The sequence below is a fragment of the Triturus cristatus genome, chromosome 4_2 (genome assembly GCF_964204655.1).
Source record: "Triturus cristatus chromosome 4_2, aTriCri1.1, whole genome shotgun sequence".
In the NCBI taxonomy this organism is placed as follows: domain Eukaryota; kingdom Metazoa; phylum Chordata; class Amphibia; order Caudata; family Salamandridae; genus Triturus; species Triturus cristatus.
In genome coordinates, this window is record NC_140586.1 from 516,195,933 (window position 1) to 516,218,898 (window position 22,966).

A 22,966-nucleotide genomic window follows, 5' to 3' on the forward strand; every position below is an offset into this window, starting at 1 on the left:
TACCAAGAATTCAGCACATTGTTTTTCACAGCATCACCACCCGCTGTGGGGGGCTTGCAGATGAGAGCTCCATAGTGAAAAATTAACAAAGCAGAACAACAATGGTACAGTGACCACATAAAAAGTCCTAGAACTCAGAACTGTAGTCCTGCGTGCATACCCAACATGCAAGGAAGTACCAATGGCTGCTGAGAAACAGTTTCCACTTTATTGTTTAGTTAATTAATTGGATTAAAATAAAACCGATCCCAGCTAGATTGATTGGATAAAACACTTGGCTTTGAATTCATTTCATACAGTAATTCATTAAATAAAAATTAAACCGATGCAAAATATATTGTTATAACACCGACTGATGCAGCTAACAAAGCTACAAATGCAGACTTCGACCCTTGTTGGTGTCTGTGGCATCTTCCATATCCAAAATATAATCGTACAAAAGTTAAAATTATTTTCTGTAAAAGGTTGCAATAACTGTAAGATATGTGATACTGACTGACCTTGACCTGATGCAGTCAATCCTTCCGTTCGTAACTTAGCATTCCTACATAACTAAAGTAGGCCTGGGCTAAAATTTCGTTCCGTTCGCGGAAATTGCGATAATTTGACATTTTCGCGTTCCGCGGAAAGCACGAAAATGTCAAAATTTCCGCATTCCGCAGCTTTGCGATAATTTGGTTCTTGCTCGCGCTGTAAAATAATACATTCTCGCGCGCGCGGGATCGCCTTACCTGAATCCCTGCGTTCGCCGACAAGTTTTCTTGATCCGGTCGCGTTCTCCATGAGATGTTGTATTGTTTTTAGCCATTTGCGCTGTCTCGCGACAGTTCGCGCCCGCAGTGACGTCATGCGTCGCACGATCACGTCTTTCTTCTCGCGATCATGCGCCGCGAGACAACTGAAAACAAGATGGCCGCGCCCGCGAGCAACCGCATGGGTAAGTTGGCGAGCCGCAACCATGCAGAAAATCTCGCGAACATGCAGGAAAAAAACTTCCGCATCTTCGCGATATTTCCGCGTGTTTGCGAAAATGTTAAAAATTTTCGCGATAATTTGTGAAAGTGGATTTCGCAAATTCCGCCCACCCCTAAACTAAAGTGCCGGTGTGCGTTATGTGAATAGTTGCTAATCCTTTTCAAAACCTAGTAGCGCTGCCCAATCAATTATAAAACCTTATTTAAACCTAAAATCAGTTTGTGGCTCTTATTCTACGCAGCCGGCAAAAGAAATCAAATATGAGATATTTGACCACGTGAATATTGGTGCCTAAATATTCTAAAGTGCCTATATGCATTAATTAACTCATCCTGCTGTTCCAATGTTCTTGATTATGTGTTTTCAAGCCCCTTACCAAACATTTTAAAATACAGTCATTCGTAAAACCTTATTTAAACAATTAAACTGTCGGTGACACTTGGGCTAATCAGGTAGCGGAGAATGTACAGTGCTAGACCTCGTGCCCACAATGTTCTTACATTCGGGCAGGGCAAAAGATGTAAATAAGGTCTGTCTTTTTTTCTTTCCCCTGAAGCTCCGAAAAAAAACACACACAGAAAAACAAAACATTGTAGCTAAAGACGCTTTTAGGGAGATACTTAACAGAGGTGTTCTTAGCCTTACAGAGAACATAAGCTCATTATCTAGTGCTGTGGCTTTTTAGACGGTTTTACAAACAATTAGTACGCTAAAAATTGACAGATTCAATTAAATGTGGTCTGCTTTGTGAACTAATTGTCATCCTTACACGTTAGAATCCATGTGATGTTGATGAGATTAGGGCATTAGTGTTCTCAATAAGTGACCTAATATGTTTTCGAACTGCATTATCCTTCAGTTATCTCTCCTTTACCCATGTCTGTGTGCCCACCTAGTGTACCTGAAACCCGAGGCTACTATTCATATTTTTCAGAGATGGAAATATGGATGTGTGCGAATAGCCTTAATTTTAGACTGTTGTGTTTGAGCCAGTGCCTCCTTTTATAGTTGTATGTTGATCAAATTAAAAGCAGTAGCAAGAATCAACTCCATTCATTTATAAACATCTCTTTTTATGTTTCTTTTTGCCATGTACTAAACTGTTTTGCTATTTGGCAACAAGTTACCAAATTTCACATTGTATTTAGAAACCATAGCAAATCGCTATTTCGAAGGGGCATGTTTAGGGCATCAATTCCAACTAGCGATTTGTTAACATATATGCAAATGTTTTGAGACTGAAATCTGGTCCCAAAAAATTGGAATTTTGCCAGCATCAAAGAGGTGGTAACCTGTTTGAAAAAGGAAATGGGTACCACTGCAACCGCGTCACCCGTTTTGGGGGGAGTAGTCAGTGGTCTTCAGGACAACAAAAAGTTGCTTTTTAAAAGCAGAACACTTTCCTATAACATACTACAAAACTTATTAATGAGGTAGGTCGGATTACGACCCAGTATGATTAAAAATTGTTGGGATTGAGAAATTCCTTCCATGGTGACTGACGTGCACCCCTGCCCCAGCTGCAATGGTATCTGGATCCCTGATGATAATTTTTGTTGTCCTGGGCAAACGGGGATCATGTATATGTCCTGTGTTACAGATTGCGGTCTTGTTAGATCACGAGGTGCGCCTAAAGCGCTACCCTCATGTTGGTGAAAGCCTACTGCCTTTGCCAGGAGTTAAGTAGCATGAGGACGGTGGTGGCAGCATACCGTGTAGTGATCAGCAGAAGCGAACAAGTCTTTTTACCTGCCACTGGAGTGAGGCCTACAGGCTTACTCGTGTGAAGTTCAGCTGCTGTGTGCTTAACTCACCTTTGGCCTACATCAAGTTAGTAGGTAGTGCTGTGTAGCGTGTGTGTTGTTGTATGCATGTGCTTGCTGGGTGTATGTGTGCCTGTGAATGGCTCAATATATGGAAGCCTCTGGGTTCCATTTTGGGAGATCCACGGCTGACTGGAGGTGCATTTGGAGGTCAACGAATCTTCCCAGGCTGATTTGTGGCAGGGTATGCTCAGACGTGAGTCCCTTGCTCAGTTCGGGCTGGACTGTTCCCATGAGGCACAGGGTCAGACTGATTTGCATATGGCCATGTCTGAACTGGGGTGGCAGAGTGGGCTAAAGAACGGTGATGGATTAAACCCAGATCAGTTGACTGGGGGTGAGTGCTTGCATTGTTCAACACTCCATCCATCATTTCCTTTGGTTTTGCTTTGTTCGCCATAAGTTGGCAGGGTATGCTCAGACGGGAGTCCCTTGCTCACTTTGCCACTGGATTCAAGCAAGCCTGGCGGAAGAAGGCTGAAACGCCAGAAACCGGTCCTAGGAAGCTTGTTTCCGGTCCAGGGAAGACATGGCTTGGCAGTTCGGGCTGGACTGTTCCCATGAGGCACAGGGTCAGACTGATTTGCATATGGCCATGTCTGAATTCCCGACGCGGCAGGGTCTTGAGCTCAAATGTCCATGGACTCGATAATTCTCGCTTCGGTGCCTGACCTAATCATGGGTTCACACTCTGGAACTCTGGGCATTAAGCTTGCTTAATCTCCACAACGGCCCCCCGCGGCGGGATGCCTGGCTTTCACCTTGGGGATGCCCTGTAGGGGCTATCTCACAGGGAAAAGCCAGGACGGGTTCCCAAGGCAAGCGCAGAGATACCCCTTCGGGGGTCGATTCTGGCGCTATATAAGAAACATAATAATAATAATAATAACTGGGGTGGCAGAGTGGGCTAAAGAACGGTGATGGATTAAACCCAGATCAGTTGACTGGGGGTGAGTGCTTGCATTGTTCAACACTCCATCCATCATTTCCTTTGGTTTTGCTTTGTTCGCTATAAGTTGGCAGGGTATGCTCAGACGTGAGTCCCTTGCTCACTTTGCCACTGGATTCAAGCAAGCCTGGCTGAAGAAGGCTGAAACGCCAGAAACCGGTCCTAGGAAGCTTGTTTCCGGTCCAGGGAAGACATGGCTTGGCAGTTCGGGCTGGACTGTTCCCATGAGGCACAGGGTCAGACTGATTTGCATATGGCCATGTCTGAACTGGGGTGGCAGAGTGGGCTAAAGAACGGTGATGGATTAAACCCAGATCAGTTGACTGGGGGTGAGTGCTTGCATTGTTCAACACTCCATCCATCATTTCCTTTGGTTTTGATTTGTGGATTGTTGCATTCCCATGAGCTGGCTGGAACACACATTGGAGGAAGAGGATCCAGACTCTTAAGTATACTTCAAAGTATGCTCTTTGATTCAGGGAGACGTGGCTGGAAACACTGAAACACTTCTCGACTCTCAACAGTGATGATCCGGTGAGCAGGTTGTACTGCCACCCTACAAACAGGCTTCATCTGACACGAGCTGTAGGATCTGGAGAGCACCCCAATTACATGATTCTGATCATGACACGGCTGGGAGGGATTGACTTGTGCAACGCACTCCTCTTCGGTTAAGATCCGTCAATTAACTCCATCAAGAGGCTGGTTGATGCTCTGATTCTATGGGGGCACGCTGCGAACGAGAGAGGAATGTCACTCCCTTTTTTCTCCTTTTCGCTCTTTTCACATTGGCACTGATGGACACTATTTGCACCAAATTCACGTTAGTTTTACCATGTAGGGTGGCATGAACTAAGAGCATTAACGGTGGTGAGACGTTTTAGCTAAGGGGAGTAGGGGTGGGTTGCAAAATTATGGAAGTTCTTACATTTTGAAAGTAAGCAATCGAGCTGCATCATCCTAGCTGTGAAAGCTATCCTAAGTGCCCACTCTAATAGGGGGCAGGGACTTAATTTGACTATAGATGTGATGGAGGATATGTTCCCTTAGGCTTACATAGTCATGACTACACAATCAAAGCGAATGGGCTTCACAGATGCCATGGTGTTGGTCAATGTATGATGGAGCTTACAATATCAAGCTCTTATTCTGTGTAGGCTTTGCGGTTTGTTGTTGGTAAGGGACGGGGGCAGTGGGCCTCCTAACAGGAGAGGGTCATATCAGGTACCACGCCAGGCCTCTCTGAAATATGCCTAAACTGCACTGCTCACCCCTTGGTGGTAATGTGTTTTGCTGTCTGTGACAATTGAATATGTCTAACAGGTGTTTATGGTAATTGGAATAGCATTGTTCCATGATCTCGCTGAAACAATAAGCCATCTCTTGCACTTCCATGATGAACTTTAAATTGTACAAATTGCTTGGGGGTCCCCGGCTTCCAATAGTGATTCAGTGGGGGTCCTCATGAGTCAAAAGTTTGGGAACCACTGCCCTAGAGCACCAAACTCACTCCATTTACATGTATTTACAAACTTAAAGAAAACCAAGCGATTTCTGATTAGGTGAGCTCTATGGTGATATTTATGTATTTATTTTTACTTCTAGCATGCTGGGCTGTCTACTAGTTAGAGATGTCATCAACTGGCCAAACCTATGTATTCCCATCAGCCTATTCTGCTTTCTTCGTGCAGTGCCTGTTTAGTGGTTTTATGTCATTTTTGCAAAATAATTCATGGGTTTGCTTTGATATGCATTACTTGCACGTACATGACTATTCACAACTAAATATTAACTCTTTCAGCGAGAGCGCAAACTATTGCAAATCAAGCGGTTGGATTTGGATGCAGCAAAAACCAGATTAAAGAAGGCGCGAGTTGCAGAAGCCAGGGCAACAGTAAGTATTTAATTGTCAAGTCTTCAAAAGCGTTCGCAAACAGAAGGTGCTTTTAATTTGTTTTAAAAATGCTCATTCTTGGACCATCGCGATGTATTCTGGTTTTCTCCGTACCTAAATATAACTCTCGGCTGATTGGCCTTTTTTGTGGTTTGTGTCTCAGCATGCATATTGAACATTGATGCACTTTTCAGAAAAATAGTTCTACTCGCGTGCTGAAATTATTAGAAGAATCTTTATATTGTGCACATTAATCTCCTAAATGCTGCCCCAGCTCATTGGTACTAAATATTTATTCCTCCTTGGTGCTCAGTGCGGGTTCATTCCTGAAGCTTCATGTGTTTTCACCACCTCTAGATGGAACCCAAACCAAACCTCTCGATATCAAGAATGGCTGACTTTTTCCGTTTTCGAATTGGCCTCTGATTTTATCTAATTGCTTGATAGGAAACACCACCGTCCAGGAAGCCGAATCCGGTTCTCGTGTGTTTTAGCCCAACCCTCTTACATTTTAAACACACAGGCCTTTTACAGTAAGACATTGCTTTTAATCAGAGATTTGCCGTTTGGTAACTTTCCATTGATTCGCAGAACATGACAAGGTTACATTAAAATGATCTCGTGACATCCGAACTGCCCGTTTATTATATTAATTTGTGAGACTCTGAATGGACGTGATCAGGCATTAGTTTGCTGTTTTTAGCAGTGTGTGGTTTTAGGCCGTGACATATAAGCTTGCTTACCGTATGGCGTGACTGACGGAAGCTTGGGTGGAGGGCATTAGAGCTGGGGCTGCTAGCATATATCAGAAAGGTGGAGTATCTACTTATTTCCCCTGTCGTTTCCTTTGGCCTCCACTGTGATTCGCATTTATTGTTGTGCTGCGGGTTACTTTATTAAAACAATGCAGGAAGTAGCTTGTCTGTTTTATTTTCTGTTGCTGAGTTCGGCTGAAGTAGCTCATCTGCATTAAAGCTTGTTCAAACACCATTAACGAGGGAAGAGTGAAGGGGCGCTCTGTGCCTTTCTCTGGCGTAATTTATAGTCTTAATAGAGTTCACCATCTAACCATATAGTTATCATCACACCCACGGCATAGAAAAGGATTAAACCTAAACCTTTTTCAGAAATTACATATATGAAATTTGTTACATTTTTAGCCCTCGCCTACCAGACAGGTTTTGCTGTCTGGGAAGTGAAATCCTATTGTGGATTGTATCGAACTCTTAATATTGACCCTGGCCAACCCTTCCTAACATTGGTTGTCTTTGTTTTCACTCCTGTGTGCTCGCTTTTTATTCAATGGCTTTCCTTATACATCTTGAATTGTCATCCACTTCTTCTGTTTGTTTGTTCCTCCTGGGAGCATTGCCTCTTTATCATTCTCTTGAAAGGATGGCTTGCATCCTTCCCATGCTCGTATTTGGAGAGCAACATTTTTAGGTCTCGCCTAGGCAGCGCGTATGCAATGCTCTAGGAGGGCCTTTAGCCATCGGTCTTCACTTTTCAAGCACTGCACTCGTGCTTGTGGCGGCATTCACTTTGCGGGAGCGAGCAGTGACGCGGCAACGTTAATTACAAACATATGGCCGCTGCTCCTTCCCGCAAGGTGGATATCGCCACAAGCACGAGTGCGAGAGTTTGAAAACTAGTAATCGTGCACTTGCTTTACTTGTTCATGTTTGTTTTGACACTATTAAGGTAGCTTGCCTCAGGCTGTCATGCCCCATTGCATGCCTTGGAAAAGCCTGATTTTGTGCTCACACTGCCCCCTAGTAGCAGCGTTTGCTCCCTGCACGTTCACTGCAGACAAGCACTCGCTGCTAGGAGGGGAAAAGCAGATCTTCAGCTTCGCGGTTCTTGTGCTGTCACCACCACCACCGCGAGCCCTTCTAAAGCCGGGCCTCGGACCCCTGCTATGCACAGCTGCGGGTCGGCAATGGGAGCACCTGTCACAGGGTAGGGCCGTATGACGAGGGTTCCTAGTGCCTCACATGCACGTGGGCGCTTTCCCCAAGTGGGCTGCGAACCCTTTTGCAGATGTGCTGAGGTAGTGAATTTGTACGTGTTTAGTTTAGAAAAGAGCGCCTTTAAAATGATCTGAATGTAATAACTTTAGACTGATCTCGAACGTGCCTGTAGATTTACACCTTAAGTGTGAGATGCTAAATTTCTGAAATTGTTCATACGTTCCTTGGCACCTCGGCTGAGACTCCCAGTGACTGTGTAGTTTGAGACAAGTTCAAATGGTGCTTTTTCTGAAGTTGGTGCCTTGAGTTGACATTCTAACCTCCTTGTGACCCCGGTTTCTACACTCTTTCCTCGTTCACCCGGTGAAGAGGAGCTGTCACTCCGGGTGAGCAGTAAAATGAGCTTTCATTTAGTAGGTTTCCAGTTCGTGTGTGAAGTGTCTGCATCGCGAGAGACCGTGGAAGGTTTGACACATCCCCGGGACTTGCTGAGCAGCTCCATGCGGCTTTGCTCTGGGGCAGACTTGGTGCCCAGAAAGGTTGGTGGAGGCAAACCCTCGTCCGCCAAGAGCCCCTCCCCCCCCCCCCCCTTTAAGGCTGCATCCCTTTTAAGGCCTTACCATCACCCGGTCTACATTTATCCACCATTGGCAGGCAGTCACGTGGCCGGCAGTCACATGGCAGCACGAACCATGAAAGACAAACAGTCAATGCAGATGTAACAGGCATCTGAAATGCCACCTTTTCATAATGTGGACATTCTTCATGTACCGAGCATAACTTTTTTTGCATTGTGAGTATGTCATCCATCGAGTTCACTGCCGCTGAGCTGCCGTGCATGTTTGACTGCCCTTAGCTACTGGCATGTTGCAATGTTCCCTAGTCCACGGAGTATAAAAGTTAGAAGTTTACAGTTTTGCTGTGATCTTCACTTGTAATTGTGTGCCCATGACATCTGTGCATACTGCAATGTTTGTGTAGTGTACTGCACAGTTATGTTCGTCACAAGAGGTCTGGTGTATGTTCCTTCCTCTAACTAACTCACTAACTCACTAACTCTCTCACTCACTCTCTCACTCTCTCACTAACTCACTCTCTCACTAACTAGCTTACTCTCTCACTAACTAACTATCTCACTCCCTCTCACTAACTCTCTCACTATCTAACTCACTTTAACACTAATTCTAATTATCTCTCTCTCACGGACTCTTTCTCTCTCCAAACTAACTCTCTAACTCTCTCTCTCACTGAATAACTTTCTCTCTCACTAAGTCACTCACTCACTAACTTACTAACTTTCTCACTAACTAACTAACTAACCAACTCTATCATTAACAAACTGGATGCGTAACAATACACCTGGGACGAGGCTCCAGCATAGGCACATTCTAATGGCCAGGAGGGTGGCTTGGATTGGGAACAGCGAGAAAAGGTTTGCAGGTGACTGTGTCATTGTTAACCTCAAACACCCTGAGATGGTAAGAGATTTGCTTGACAATCGACACAGGGATGGGGGTTTTGGGTCCTGTATAAGGATGTTACCCCTGCACTTCTTTTACAGGAATAGTGCACCAGAGAGTGGGCAGAGATGGCTGGGGCCTTGGGATGTCAAAAAAAGGAGGGAGGTGGTCCCTGTATACGACACAAATAGATTCGCTCAGCTCTCTTGTTTCTCGCCACTGGACGAACAAGACTGACTGACAAAAACAGGGAGTAGGGAGCCTGAGATGGTAGATGACATTCCTTGTAATATTGTAGATACTAACATCCCAGGGGTCCCTGACTCAGATCCAGAAGTTGTCCCCTTAGTAGGGCAGGGGATGGAAATGGAAGTCAGGCCAACATTGCCAACTGGCTCTGATAGTTTCCCTCTCCCAAGAAAGATGATCAGAGTGACTAGGGGTTTAGATCCAAACCTTAAGGACCTGAGGATTATCTCCTGGAATATTGCAGGGCTTGCAGGCAAGATTCAAAACACTGAATGGTTAGCTTTCATCAAAAAATTCCAAGTCATTTGCTTACAGGAAACATGGGAAATCAATAAAACTGTCCCATTCCTGGAAGGATACAAAATGTTTTTTGTGCCGGCCCGGAAATCCAGTATGGGCCGTGCCAAGGGTGGATTAATAATGTATGTAGCACTGACGCTGCAAGGGAAGTGGCAAGATTTGGGGTGGGATTCAGGCTGCCTCCAGGGCGTAAAATACTCATTGATGGGCTTAAAGCTCATTTTTATAAATTTTTATAATGCGGGACAATCTTTGACAAACTTGGTGGAGCTAGAGGAGAGACTGGCCAACCTACAGGATTCAGGGGATGCAGGATCCCAGTTAATCCTTATGGGTGACTTTAATTGCCACCAGTGCCCATGTTTGAAATGGGAAGGTGGCATCTGGGATGATTGTCCTTCCACTAAGGGTTGGCATCCGGAGCATTCCAGAGAGGGTTTGGCACTGAGCACAGTCCTGAGTGAGTTTGCCTTAACTCAGACGATGGACATGATTGATTGTGGGAAGTCTAACAATATTGCCCCCTCCTTTAAGGGAAGGGGTTGTAATTCAATAATTGACTATATTTTCATTTCCACCGTCTTAACAACTAGGGTAGGCCACTTTAGGATAGTGCCCAGTGCGTTTAGTGACCATAATCCCCTGGTTATGTCACTGGAGGACATCATTCCCTGTACTAAAATGGATAGAAGGACCACTACGGGTGAATTTAAGGCAAAGGACCAGGGAAGAAGAATTAGATGGGGTAACATTGACGGGGAAGAACTCCATAGGGCACTCCTTGCCAATGCCGAGAATCACATGTGGAGGTGTTTAGATCTTACTGTTGAGGGGACGGACCTGATTGCAGCGTTTGTGGGTACTGCCCAGCACATAGATACCCTCTTAAGGAGTAAACCAAAGCCCAAGGTAGATCTCGGTCCTAGATGGTTCGACACGAGCTGTTCTAGAGCCCACAGGGACTTAAAGCTGGCAGTATTAATAGTCCCAAGGGACAAAGGAAAGATCGCTGACTGTAGGGCCCGGTATAAAAAGGCCATTAAGGCACGAAAAACTTCCCTACAAATAGAGGCCTGGGAATCACTGAGAGAGGCAGCGGAGCTTCACGATATGACCAGTTTTTGGAGGATCATAAATGCCCCATGCTTCTAACCCCCAAATAAGCCTCAGTTGGTTTCTCATATCCTGCCAGACGAATGGGCGGCGCACTTCAGAGGCCTATATAATCGCGGCGAGCCTGCCGAGCAGCCAATTCCAGTCGCAGGATCTCCAAGCGGTGATTGGTCACCCATTACGGTTTATGAGGTCAAACTGGGGATAGAGGGTTTGGTACCGAGGAAGGCACCGGGGCCAGATGGGATACCCCCTGATCTCTTTAAAAGTCAGGTAGACCTCTGGGCTCCGATACTGACCAGGGTGTTTAATACAGCCATTGAAGCGGGTATGCCCAGATCCTGGTCCACGGCCATTATTGTGCCAATATTTAAAAAGGGCAATAGAAATGACCCACAGTGCTATCGCCCAATTTCCCTTATAGACGTTACGGCGAAAATTCTGGGGAGAGTCGTTTTAAACCGTTTAATGGTTTGGGCCGATGAGAATAACATCATCACAGACGTGCAGTACGGGTTCCGAAATGGGCGTTCCACAACTGATCAATGCCTCAACCTGTATCATCTGGTAGCAAAGTATACTGTGGCCTGGGAAGGCACAGTTTACTTGGCATTTATGGATCTCTCAGCAGCATTCGACTGCGTAAACAGAAGAAAGCTGTGGGAGATCCTGGATGCTTTGGGCGTTGATCCAGGTCTGATCCATATTTTACGAACACTTCATCTAAACACCACGGCACGGGTCAGATTTAGTGAGAAGGGGGACGTCACAGAGGACTTTCGGTGTCGTGGAGGGGTGAGACAAGGATGCATTCTTGCCCCTTTTTTGTTCACGCTCTATATTAATGGGCTTGACAAGGCGCTTGGTGATCTGGAGGCCGATTGTCCCTGCATTGGGAGGAGAAGCATATCAGTCCTCCTTTATGCAGATGACGCGGTACTCCTGGCGCGCACAGGAAGGAGCCTGCAGACCCTTATAAGCGGTTTTGTACGCTTTATGGCAGACTTAGACTTAGTCCCCAACCTTTCAAAGTCTTATGTCATGGAAGCAGGTAAAACGCCTCTAAAGAACTGTACTTTCTCCATAGGTACCCACAAACTGGAGAAGGTAACATTTTTTAATTATTTGGGGATCACGTTTGATAAGGACCTCAGCTTCAAATCCCTTGCAAGGCACAAATGCAGCCAATACCCTAGTGCTGTAGGGTCAATTATGAATTATGCAAGCAGACTTGGCCGCTGGTCGCCTAATGAAATAGTAAATCTATATAGGTCGGTTTGTTGTGCTAAGACACTGTATGGGAGTGAGGTGTGGGGTTTTATAGACGGGAAAAAAATCCAAACGGAAGAAAACAAGTTCTTAAGGAGACTCCTGCAAGTGCCTCAATGTATCCCCTCCTATATTGTTCACGAGGAACTGGGCATCCCCCACCTCAGTGATAGGGTTCAGCTCAACCCGATAATTTGTTGGGTCAAAATTTGGACAAATCCTGAGGCAGTGTTAAGTAGACAAATCCTGGAGGATTGCATGAGGGGGGAAAAGGGGTTGCAAATACCCTGGCTCAAATACGTAAGGAACGTACTAAATAGATTGGGCCATGAATTTTTTTTTAATAATCCATATATATTAGTTAATAGGGACAAGGGTCTCATAAAGGCAGATTTCCTGCGATATACAGTCAGGGCCAGAGAGGACAGAGAAGGGCGGAAAAGCAGTGTTAGTCAATATCAGCTTACAAAAACCTCTTTGGGGATGGAATTCTACCTGTCTAATATATATAATAGACAGGATAGATTCCTGATGACCAGATTTAGGCTAAACCTCTTGCACCACATCCTGTCAGTCCCAGCTGGATTTGTAGGCGATGTTAGGACAAAAGGGTGTTGCGGGTGCGATCTAAGATCTCCGCAAGATACCCTTCATTTCGTCCTACTCTGCCCCTTTTATGCATTCCCAAGGTCCTGGTTCTTAAAATCTGTCCTAAGACGAGCCAAAATCAGACAGGCCAAAGTGGCCCTTCTATTTCTTAAACTGTCCACTGACCCTTTTGTTTTATTTAGCACTGTGCACTTTCTGCGACTGGCAGTCAAATTAAGAATCACTAGAGGAGAGGTCCAATGAAGTAGGTAGTGGACAATTGTGTAGGACCTATTGGCCGCTCACAGACCCACTCTGTATTATCCAATGTATGAAAGTCGCACACAAAGGTTTACAGTAATTGATTGTCCCGTTTTTATTCTATTAACCTGTATGTACAAACGGGGTTTTATTTTTATTGATTTTATATGTAATGCGTATAATTGTTTCTAACTTTTTTAATGGTTGTATGATTGTTTTATGATGTGCATCTTTTATGGATACTTTTATATCCGAATAAAGATTATTGATGATGATGATAACTAACTGTTACACAGGTACTATTTCCCAAGCTTCAGCCTCCTGTTATTTATGCCCCCCCATAACAAAAAAAAAACCATAAGCAAGCATTGGCACATGCAGAAACACGTTGCCAGCATTTAAAGAACAAAATTAGATCAAGACATTATTTATAGGTAATACTTTTTTAATATAGTCTTTCACTTGTACGTAATGCTTTCTTGGTCATATATAAGGCAACAAAAACTCTTTAAACACTTCTTTATTATAACTTTGCAGCATTCTACAAACTAATGTACAGCACAGCTTAAAAACATAGGCAAAGTCAATATCTCTGGCTAAACACTTTTAAGGTCCCAAAGGTGAGACCTATTGACTATGCCAATGCTTCTTCTTTTTTACTTCTCCTATGACTCTGGGCAAATCACTTCCTCACGCAATGCCTACCAACAATGACTGTGCCTTGGTGTAATGTAACTGGTTCTCATGTGAACTGCTCCAATAGCTTCGGGTCGAGTTTGCAGTATATAAAACAACAACAAAACTGCAAGCATGTCGGTTGATCCCCTGCCCACTCCCTGTTGCAGTCCCCACTTGCTCCTGCGTGGCCTACCTCTCCCCATGTGATTTGTTTATTTTTATTGTTTATTTTTTTATTAAAAGACATAACTTTGTTCCTTGCTGTAGGGCAACATGCATAAGGAGTGGCCTGGAAAAAAGTATTCATAGTAATCAACATGTTAATCACAAGTCGCTGTCTCGTAAAGCACCACATATGAAAGAAATGATATGCAGAGCACTAAGAGGGAAGCAGTGCAATGAAAATAAACCAGATTCATTGCACAGTCTGATAGCTGTGCATGGCCAAATGACAGATGTGGTGCAAAGCAGCATCTTTTATTTCATAACATTAAAATACATACAAATCTGGAAAAGCCTAATTTTGAAATATCAAAGTATGCCGGAAAAGGGCAAGGCAAATTCAAAGGCATATAGGGCCAGATGTACTACCAAGTAATTTGCGAGTCGAAAATTGTTTTGCAATAGTGACTCACAAATTGCAAGTCACAAATTGGTATGTAGTACAGTGTCTGTGACCTTGATTGCGATTCCCAATGGGGTTCCAAAATGTGAGCCTCATTAATATTAATGAGGCACTCTCAATTTGCTTCCCTACTGGGAATGGCTGGCCCTTCCAGGGATGGTGACCTGATGGGCTCAGCAGACCTCCATGTCTGGGACTGCTTTTAAATAAAGCAGTTTTTGTTTTAAATGCATCCTGTTTTCCTTAAAGGGAAACGGGATGCATTTAAAAAAAGAAAAAGGAGACTTCTTTGTTTTATTTTTTTAAGGGCAGGTGGTGGTGATCCCTAGGACCACCGCCTGCCCCTAAAAAATATTTTCCCCTGCATTTGCAAGGGGGGAGGGGTGCCCTTCCCATTTGCGACTGCATTACCACCCTCTTAAAGAAGGCGGTAAATTGCAAGTGTTTTGCAACCCCAATTACAGTTGCAAAACATTCTTACATGGCTTGTGAGTCCCCTTCCTAATAGCGAGTCGCAAAACCTATTTAGTGAGTCGCAAATAAATTGCAACTCGCTAAATAGGCTTTGTACATGGCCCTGTAGGTTTTTGCATGCACAAACGGGTTGTAAACCCGTTTGCGCATGCAAAAATGGGTCGTACATCTGGCCCATAGTATATTAAGGTACAAACAACATTTGTTCTGGTAATGTAGTGGTTAACTCGAGATCTACCACTACTTGTGCAAGTGACCAGTCAAAGCTGAGTATATACTCTATTCATTTTGGTGTATGGCCTGTTTTGCTACTTTCATCTTTAAAACTCACAAGCTTTCTGTTTTCCTGACCTTAGCTTTGAAGTATCAGTGTAGCACTGAGGCCATAGGCTACAGGCAATTGAATCTGTCTTAGCAACCAATGAATATTCTCAGAAGCTACAATGCCTTACAAGAAAATGTTACTCTTTTAAATAGAAATGTCTTGGTGTTTAAAGCATTCCTTTCTCTTAGAGAGGCGTTTTGTTTATTGTTTCATGTTTACTACAGACTCACATAAAGTACATTGGCCACAGTAACTGCCTGCCTAGAGAGACCTAGATGGTAGTTTAGAGTACCATTATTATCTAAATAAATTGCTTGAGGAGTAGGAAAGTCCCTTACATAAGACCGGGCACTCCATTTTGGTAGTGTAACATAGTATTTGAATCTCTGATATCCATTTCAGCCTATATAAAGGTGTAATATTAAACAATTGTTATGACGGGCTGTATTTATCTTAGGGTTCAAATGGCTTGCTGAATCAATTCTCAATCTGTAACTGACTATTCACAGTATTCCATAATTTTGAAATAGTATTTTCCCCACATTCCTCCTTTCTACTTAAAGTCGATAACTTTCATATCAAGCAAATACTTGAGCTTACAGTTTTCTTCCAGAGACTGCAGTTGCTCTAGTTCAAAATGTGGTTGTTTTTAAAGTCCTTTCTAAGGCAAATATATTAAGATGGTTGGTTGCACATTTACTGCCCTCTCTGAAGAATTCTTTTGTCAAAAAGTGCACCTCAACACAGCTTCACTTTGTCAAGAGCAGGCCTGTCAGGTAGCTTTGGCAAACCTCAAGCCCTTGCTTCCTCCTGCCCTAGCGTATTTAAGCTTACTTTGGGATTACCCATCCCCTACAAGCTTTAGTATGGAATATAAGATGTATTTTGTGATTGAATCCGACAAGAAAAAGTAAGGTAATTTAGGGTTTCCAAAGAATGAGCGTCTAAAGTGGATGGTCCTGTGACCATAATGATCCTCTCCAAAGCCATAGATCAGCTAAAGTGCTACACTAGCTGACACAAAACTCTGTGACACACATCTAAAACTAAGGAACCAAACACATAGCATGCACGTGCATTCCCTTTCATTGGCCTAGAAAGTTTGCATTGTGCAAGAAGCAACCCCTTATTGTATGTGCTAGTTTCATTGTTTTGCACATGAAGTCATTTTACTGGCAAAGGACTGGATCGACTTGTGTAGAAGTGGTGTTTTTCACGATAACAAATTTTGACTAAAAAGCAAAACCTGCGTCTGTGCTTGTGGGGGAGTAGATTTCCTAAAAAAGGGTGCTCTAAATGCTGCTAGCCTTCTCAATGTTTATTTAAATAATGCTGAGAAAAGGTCATTTAATTGCCACTTATGCTGATTTTACACACTGGTCTATTTTATTTATTCACTTACAACTTACCAAGTCTCCCAACTCATGCATTTACTTGGTATCCAGTCCACTTTACATGTGGTCTGGTTACATGCATGCAGTAGAGCATTTTTTGATCCTTGTTGAACTGCTTTGTAAGGCTTGTGCATTCTCTAGTAAATCCTACTATATCTATCTATCTATCTATCTCTCCTTCAAACCTCTCTTAGCAAAAAAGAGCCGAGGTGGACACTCCCGGCAAGGTATTTAATCAAGAATACTTTGTGTCGTGTCCGTACTAACACGTTTCGGCTGATACCAGCCTTTGTCAAAGAGTATATATATATATATATATATATATATATATATATATATATATATATACTGAAAAAAACCATAGGTTTCACACATGTTATAGTTAGCTGGGCATTGCACTCGTAAAAAACCATTGAAATTTCCCAGTTATAGTTAGTTTAGATAACTATAACTCGCGGGACCGCCACTCTATCACAAGGATGATGCCATCAGTGATGTCATTTGAGATGTCATCAGTGATGTCACTGGCCATGTCATGAGTGACGTAATATGTGACGTCATCAGCAGTGGATTGCGGTCGCGCGAGTTATAGTTATCTAAACTAACTATAACGGGGGAATTTCAATGGTTTTTTAGGAGTGAAATGTCCAGCTAACTATAACATATGTGAAACCTATGGTTTTTTAAGTGAATTTGCAAGGTTTTTTAAATGCTAATTTCTAACTATAACGTGTGTGAAACCTATGGTTTTTTTAGTGAATTTGTAAGGTTTTTTAAATGCTAATTTATGTATGTATTATATTTTTTATATATTTATTTTACAATAAACTACCTATGTATATAGTTATAGATTGACTGTATCCTGTAATATGGCCCAGCTCTTTTTTTTGAATTTGGATAAAGTTGAACAGCATAGTTAATATCTTCTATAAACTTATAAACAGTTTAAAATATTTTTTTTTTTCTAAGGGCTTTTCACGGTGCACGCACGGTGCGCGCACCCCGCGAGTTTTTGAAAAAAAATCAAATGTTTTTTTCACCCTTCGGGGTCGTTCAGGGACCCCCTGACAAAGGCTAGGGGGTCAGGAACTCTCTACCCTGCCCCCTTTTAACGTTCTCCACCTTTCTTTTTCACTGTCACACACAAAATGGCGTCCGACACTTCCTGATTTCGACCGATTCGAATGTTGACTGACATCTAACCACCAATCAGAATTACGCTCGCGGCCATTATGGTGCGCGCACGGTGCGCGCATATAGATATTTATGTACTTTTAACTGCAATTTTCTCAGGAACTACTGAACAGATTGACACCATATATGCAAAAGGCACATGCCTGACCTGAGGACTACCTCTTTGCCAAATTTCAAGTAATTCAGTTCAGCTGTTCGGGCTGTACCTTCGACTAAAGGTCCTATGGGAAAATGCATGGGGAAAACACGTTTTGGGACCCTCCTTTTTTCTCGAGACTTTCAGGGTAGGAGCTGAGCGGAGCGCCCCATTAGTTTTGAAAATTTCACGAAGATAAGTCAACCGGCGCCAAAGTTATTCAAAATAGAATTTTCAGATTTCCTATGGGAACTCGGTCCTAACTATAACTATCTACTGGCGACTGCCAGTAGATATATATATATATATATATATCTAGTGTGTGTGGCAGCGCAGGACCTACTAAGGGAAATAATATTTAAAAAGGCATTCTCGATGACACTGGAGCTTGTACTACACATCCCAGCATGCACAGGATACTTTACTCACCTGTGAGGCCCACTGGGGTAATTGGAACAAACAAAAGCCTGCTGGGACAAATGCCTTTGAATCCTGCAAAGCCTCACATTGTGCCTGTGATCAAGAAGTTTTCACTTCGAAACGCGTAAGGCTTGTAAATATGCTCTGAATTAAAGAATGCTGGTTGAAGCTGATACTACGTCTGTTTTAGAGTGCTCCTTAAACCGAGGAGGCATTGTTTGACATGAATTAACGGCGCTCCAGCCGTGAGGATGCACCACTCGTAAATCAGAGAGGCCCCGGACACAGAACTGTCTCGAGTCCGATTGGGAAAACAGACCGGCAGAAATCATCTGACATTCTTAACTTTGCAGAGGCCCACCAAAGGGTTGAAAAACAATTATCTAGTGTGTGTGGCAGCGCAGGACCTACTAAGGGAAATAATATTTAAAAAGGCATTCTCGATGACACTGGAGCTTGTACTACACATCCCAGCATGCACAGGATACTTTACTCACCTGTGAGGCCCACTGGGGTAATTGGAACAAACAAAAGCCTGCTGGGACAAATGCCTTTGAATCCTGCAAAGCCTCACATTGTGCCTGTGATCAAGAAGTTTTCACTTCGAAACGCGTAAGGCTTGTAAATATGCTCTGAATTAAAGAATGCTGGTTGAAGCTGATACTACGTCTGTTTTAGAGTGCTCCTTAAACCGAGGAGGCATTGTTTGACATGAATTAACGGCGCTCCAGCCGTGAGGATGCACCACTCGTAAATCAGAGAGGCCCCGGACACAGAACTGTCTCGAGTCCGATTGGGAAAACAGACCGGCAGAAATCATCTGACATTCTTAACTTTGCAGAGGCCCACCAAAGGGTTGAAAAACAATTATCTAGTGTGTGTGGCAGCGCAGGACCTACTAAGGGAAATAATATTTAAAAAGGCATTCTCGATGACACTGGAGCTTGTACTACACATCCCAGCATGCACAGGATACTTTACTCACCTGTGAGGCCCACTGGGGTAATTGGAACAAACAAAAGCCTGCTGGGACAAATGCCTTTGAATCCTGCAAAGCCTCACATTGTGCCTGTGATCAAGAAGTTTTCACTTCGAAACGCGTAAGGCTTGTAAATATGCTCTGAATTAAAGAATGCTGGTTGAAGCTGATACTACGTCTGTTTTAGAGTGCTCCTTAAACCGAGGAGGCATTGTTTGACATATATATATATATATATATATATATATTACCTACTGGCGGTCGCCAGTAGGTAGTTATAGTTTCCATAGGAAATCCGCAACATTCTATTTTGAATAACTTTTGCGCCGGTCGACGAATCCTCGCGAATTTTTCAAAATAGGTGGGGCGCTACGCTCCGCTCCTACCCTGAAAGTCTCGGGGGGATTCGTCAAGCGGGGGCTGAGATAAAAGGGGGGTCCCAAAACGCGTTTTTCCCATGCATTTTTCCATAGGACCTTTAGACACAGCTACAGCCCGAACGGCTGAACAGAATTACTTGAAATTTGGCAGAGAGGTAGTCCTCAGGTCAAGGAAGTGCCTTTTTGGTGTAAATCTGTTCAGTAGATTCTGAGAAAATAGCCTTTAAATCAATATATATATCTGAGCCAGCTTACGGTGCGCTTACGGTGCGCTTACCGTACGCGTACGGTGACGTGCGCGAGCGCGATTCTGATTGGCTCTTAGATCTTAGTAAACATTCGAATCGGCCGAAACCAGGAAGCGGCGGCCGCCATTTTCTCTCTCGCACTCTGAGTGGGGCAGCATAAATGAAGCCCAAAAATGTGTAAAGGGGCAGTATATTGAGATAATAATCACCCAGCAGTGATATACGGGCCCCCAAACAACCCCCAAGGCCCAAAAAAATGTTTTGTTTTTTTTCGAAAAATCGCCGATTACGCTTACCGTACGCGTACGGTAAAAATTTGTTTAAAAAAAAAAAATTATCCACACTCTCCCCACCCCATGTTCAAATGGTGCCCGAATGGCACCATTTGTGCATGGCTTAACAACTAAACGAAAATAATAAACAAAACATTTCACAACGATGCACATAATATGTCCCCCATGTGCGCACGGTGCGCGAAGCGCATCGTGCGTACATGGCCCATCCCGCATAATGTGGGCACGCGTGCATGGCACTAACTGCGTAAAGTGGGCGCGCGGTGCGCGAAGCGCACCACGTGCTCACTGTGCGCGCACGGTGCGCGAAGCGTACCGTGCGCGCACGGAACGAACTGCGTTAACTGGGCGCGCATGCCACAAATGGCGTAAAGTAAGTTAGCATTTAAAAAAACGTACAAATTCACTGAAAAAAACATAGGTTTCACACACGTTATAGTTAGGAATTAGCATTTAAAAAACCTTGCAAATTCACTGAAAAAAACATAGGTTTCACACATGTTATAGTTAGCTGTACATTTTACTGATAAAAAACCAATGAAATTCCCCCGTTATAGTTACTGTAGGCAACTATAACTCACGCGACCGTAATGCTCTGCTAATGACATATGTGTCTTTATGAAAAAAAAATATTTGTAATATATGTATAGCTAAAATTTAATGGAAGAAGACATGGGCAAATAAGTGTCTAAATACAGTATTAGCATCAGCAGAGCATTACGGTCGCGTGAGTTATAGTTGCCTACAGTAACTATAACGGGGGAATTTCATTGGTTTTTTATCAGTAAAATGTACAGCTAACTATAACATGTGTGAAACCTATGGTTTTTTCAGTGAATATATAGATAGAGACAGAGATAGAGATAGAGACAGAGATAGAGACAGAGATAGAGACAGAGATAGAGATAGAGACAGAGATAGAGACAGAGACAGAGATAGAGACAGAGATAGAGACAGAGATAGAGACAGATAGAGAGATAGAGAGATAGAGAGATATATAGATAGAGACAGATAGAGAGATAGAGAGATAGAGAGATATATAGATAGAGAGAGATATATAGATAGAGAGAGATATATAGATAGAGAGAGATATATAGATAGAGAGAGATATATAGATAGAGAGAGATATATAGATAGAGAGAGATATATAGATAGAGAGAGATATATAGATAGAGAGAGATATATAGATAGAGAGAGATATATAGATAGATATACATATAGATAGAGAGATAGATAGATAGATAGATAGATAGATAGATAGATAGATAGATAGATAGATAGATAGATAGTCAGACACAGCCTCCGAGCAAAGGAGCCCTTGACCCTTCAGGGTGGCCTCAGAACAACGGGCACGGAGCAGCCCGTCTTTTAACATCCGTCACAGCAACACATGAGGCCCAATACCGGAATAAAGGCATTTATTCACAGGTTTTAGCAGCGCAAAAGCCTCTCCATTCCCCTACGCGTTTCGGCGTCTTGCCTTGTTCACAGGTGGAGACATAAATTAGCACAGTGCATACGTGCGCGCTTAAAAGGTTTAAAATCACGTGACAGTCTTTGTGAAATACAGTCCCCATGATGCATTGCACTGATATTCATAATCCAGTACATGGAATCTTAGTGATTATGTTCCTCTTTAAATGTTCAATTCGTTGCAGTGCATTTCTCAATAATAGTGGATATTATTACTCTCACCGTCACGTCGATATCTGGCATGGTGCTGTTATTCCATATTTGCCTGTGTAAAAGCCTCAGCTCCAGCACGATCGGAAAGAGAAACGTCATCCCTCTTTCTGAATCCCTTCCTGCAGCCAGTGTATTTTCGCTCAAATAGGCTCCTTGGTTAGGATTACATTGGCGAGTGGGTCGTGCTCCAGATAAATATTCAGACACAGCCTCCGAGCAAAGGAGCCCTTGACCCTTCAGGGTGGCCTCAGAACAACGGGCACGGAGCAGCCCGTCTTTTAACATCCGTCACAGCAACACATGAGGCCCAATACCGGAATAAAGGCATTTATTCACAGGTTTTAGCAGCGCAAAAGCCTCTCCATTCCCCTACGCGTTTCGGTGTCTTGCCTTGTTCACAGGTGGAGACATAAATTAGCACAGTGCATACGTGCGCGCTTAAAAGGTTTAAAATCACGTGACAGATAGATATATAGATAGATATATAGATAGATAGATAGATAGATATAGATATAGATATAGATATAGATATGGATAGATATAGCTATATATATCTCAAACATGGAAAATAAACTGATTTTACTTTGAAACATACTTGGTATTTGACTGATTATATCTGATTTGGATGTAGCTATCAAAATTAAAAATTAAAAGGCCTTCACGATTTTTGCTTAGTGATCACTTCACTGGTTTGGAGGTTATCCAAATAAATGTTATTTGTTTTACGTCATGTTTAGCCACAGCTTCCATCGCTTTTCTTGCAGGGCAAAAGGAAGAAAACTTCGACTGGCTGTTTGACACTAGCATGTAAATTCCTATTAAAACTTTAAAAAAACTTTAAAACACTTTATTTCTGTGCCTCTGTTGTAGGATTTGGAGAAAGAAGTGTCTCAGGTTGTGAAGAGGAATAGTCCGAGACTTCCACTCCACCGTACTTTTTAGACGCACAATACACAAACAATCTGATCTGACGTGCTTAACGACATCTGATGCCTGGAGACATAAAATATTTGTGGTTCTACCTCGCTGGCTGTGGTAGTTACTTTGACTAGGACATTATTCGTCTAGTTTTGGAACAGAAGGCAATAGTCTTTTAGTTTTACTGCATTACATGTCCTTTTAAATTGTAGGGTAATATGTTTTTATACTATATTTAGATTGTTGCAAGCAGCTGGCATCTTGTGTCTGGCAATCAAAACAGTAATCTGATAAGTTAAACAGAAAAGCTAGTACATTATGACTGCTAATGAATTAGTATTTCACATGGGTGCATGTTATGTCCT

The 22,966-nt window shown here is 43.0% G+C and overlaps 1 protein-coding gene across 4 annotated transcripts in view; it reads left to right on the forward strand.

Annotated features, from left to right (window-relative positions):
* Positions 1-22,966, forward strand: part of SH3GLB1 (SH3 domain containing GRB2 like, endophilin B1) — a 316,467-nt gene that overhangs the window by 214,987 nt on the left and 78,514 nt on the right. For all 4 annotated transcript variants that reach the window (XM_085602119.1, XM_085602120.1, XM_085602122.1 and 1 more), the window contains exon 5: positions 5,549-5,641. In XM_085602119.1, the coding sequence (XP_085458245.1) occupies positions 5,549-5,641 (93 nt within the window). The remainder of the gene's footprint in view (positions 1-5,548; positions 5,642-22,966) is intronic.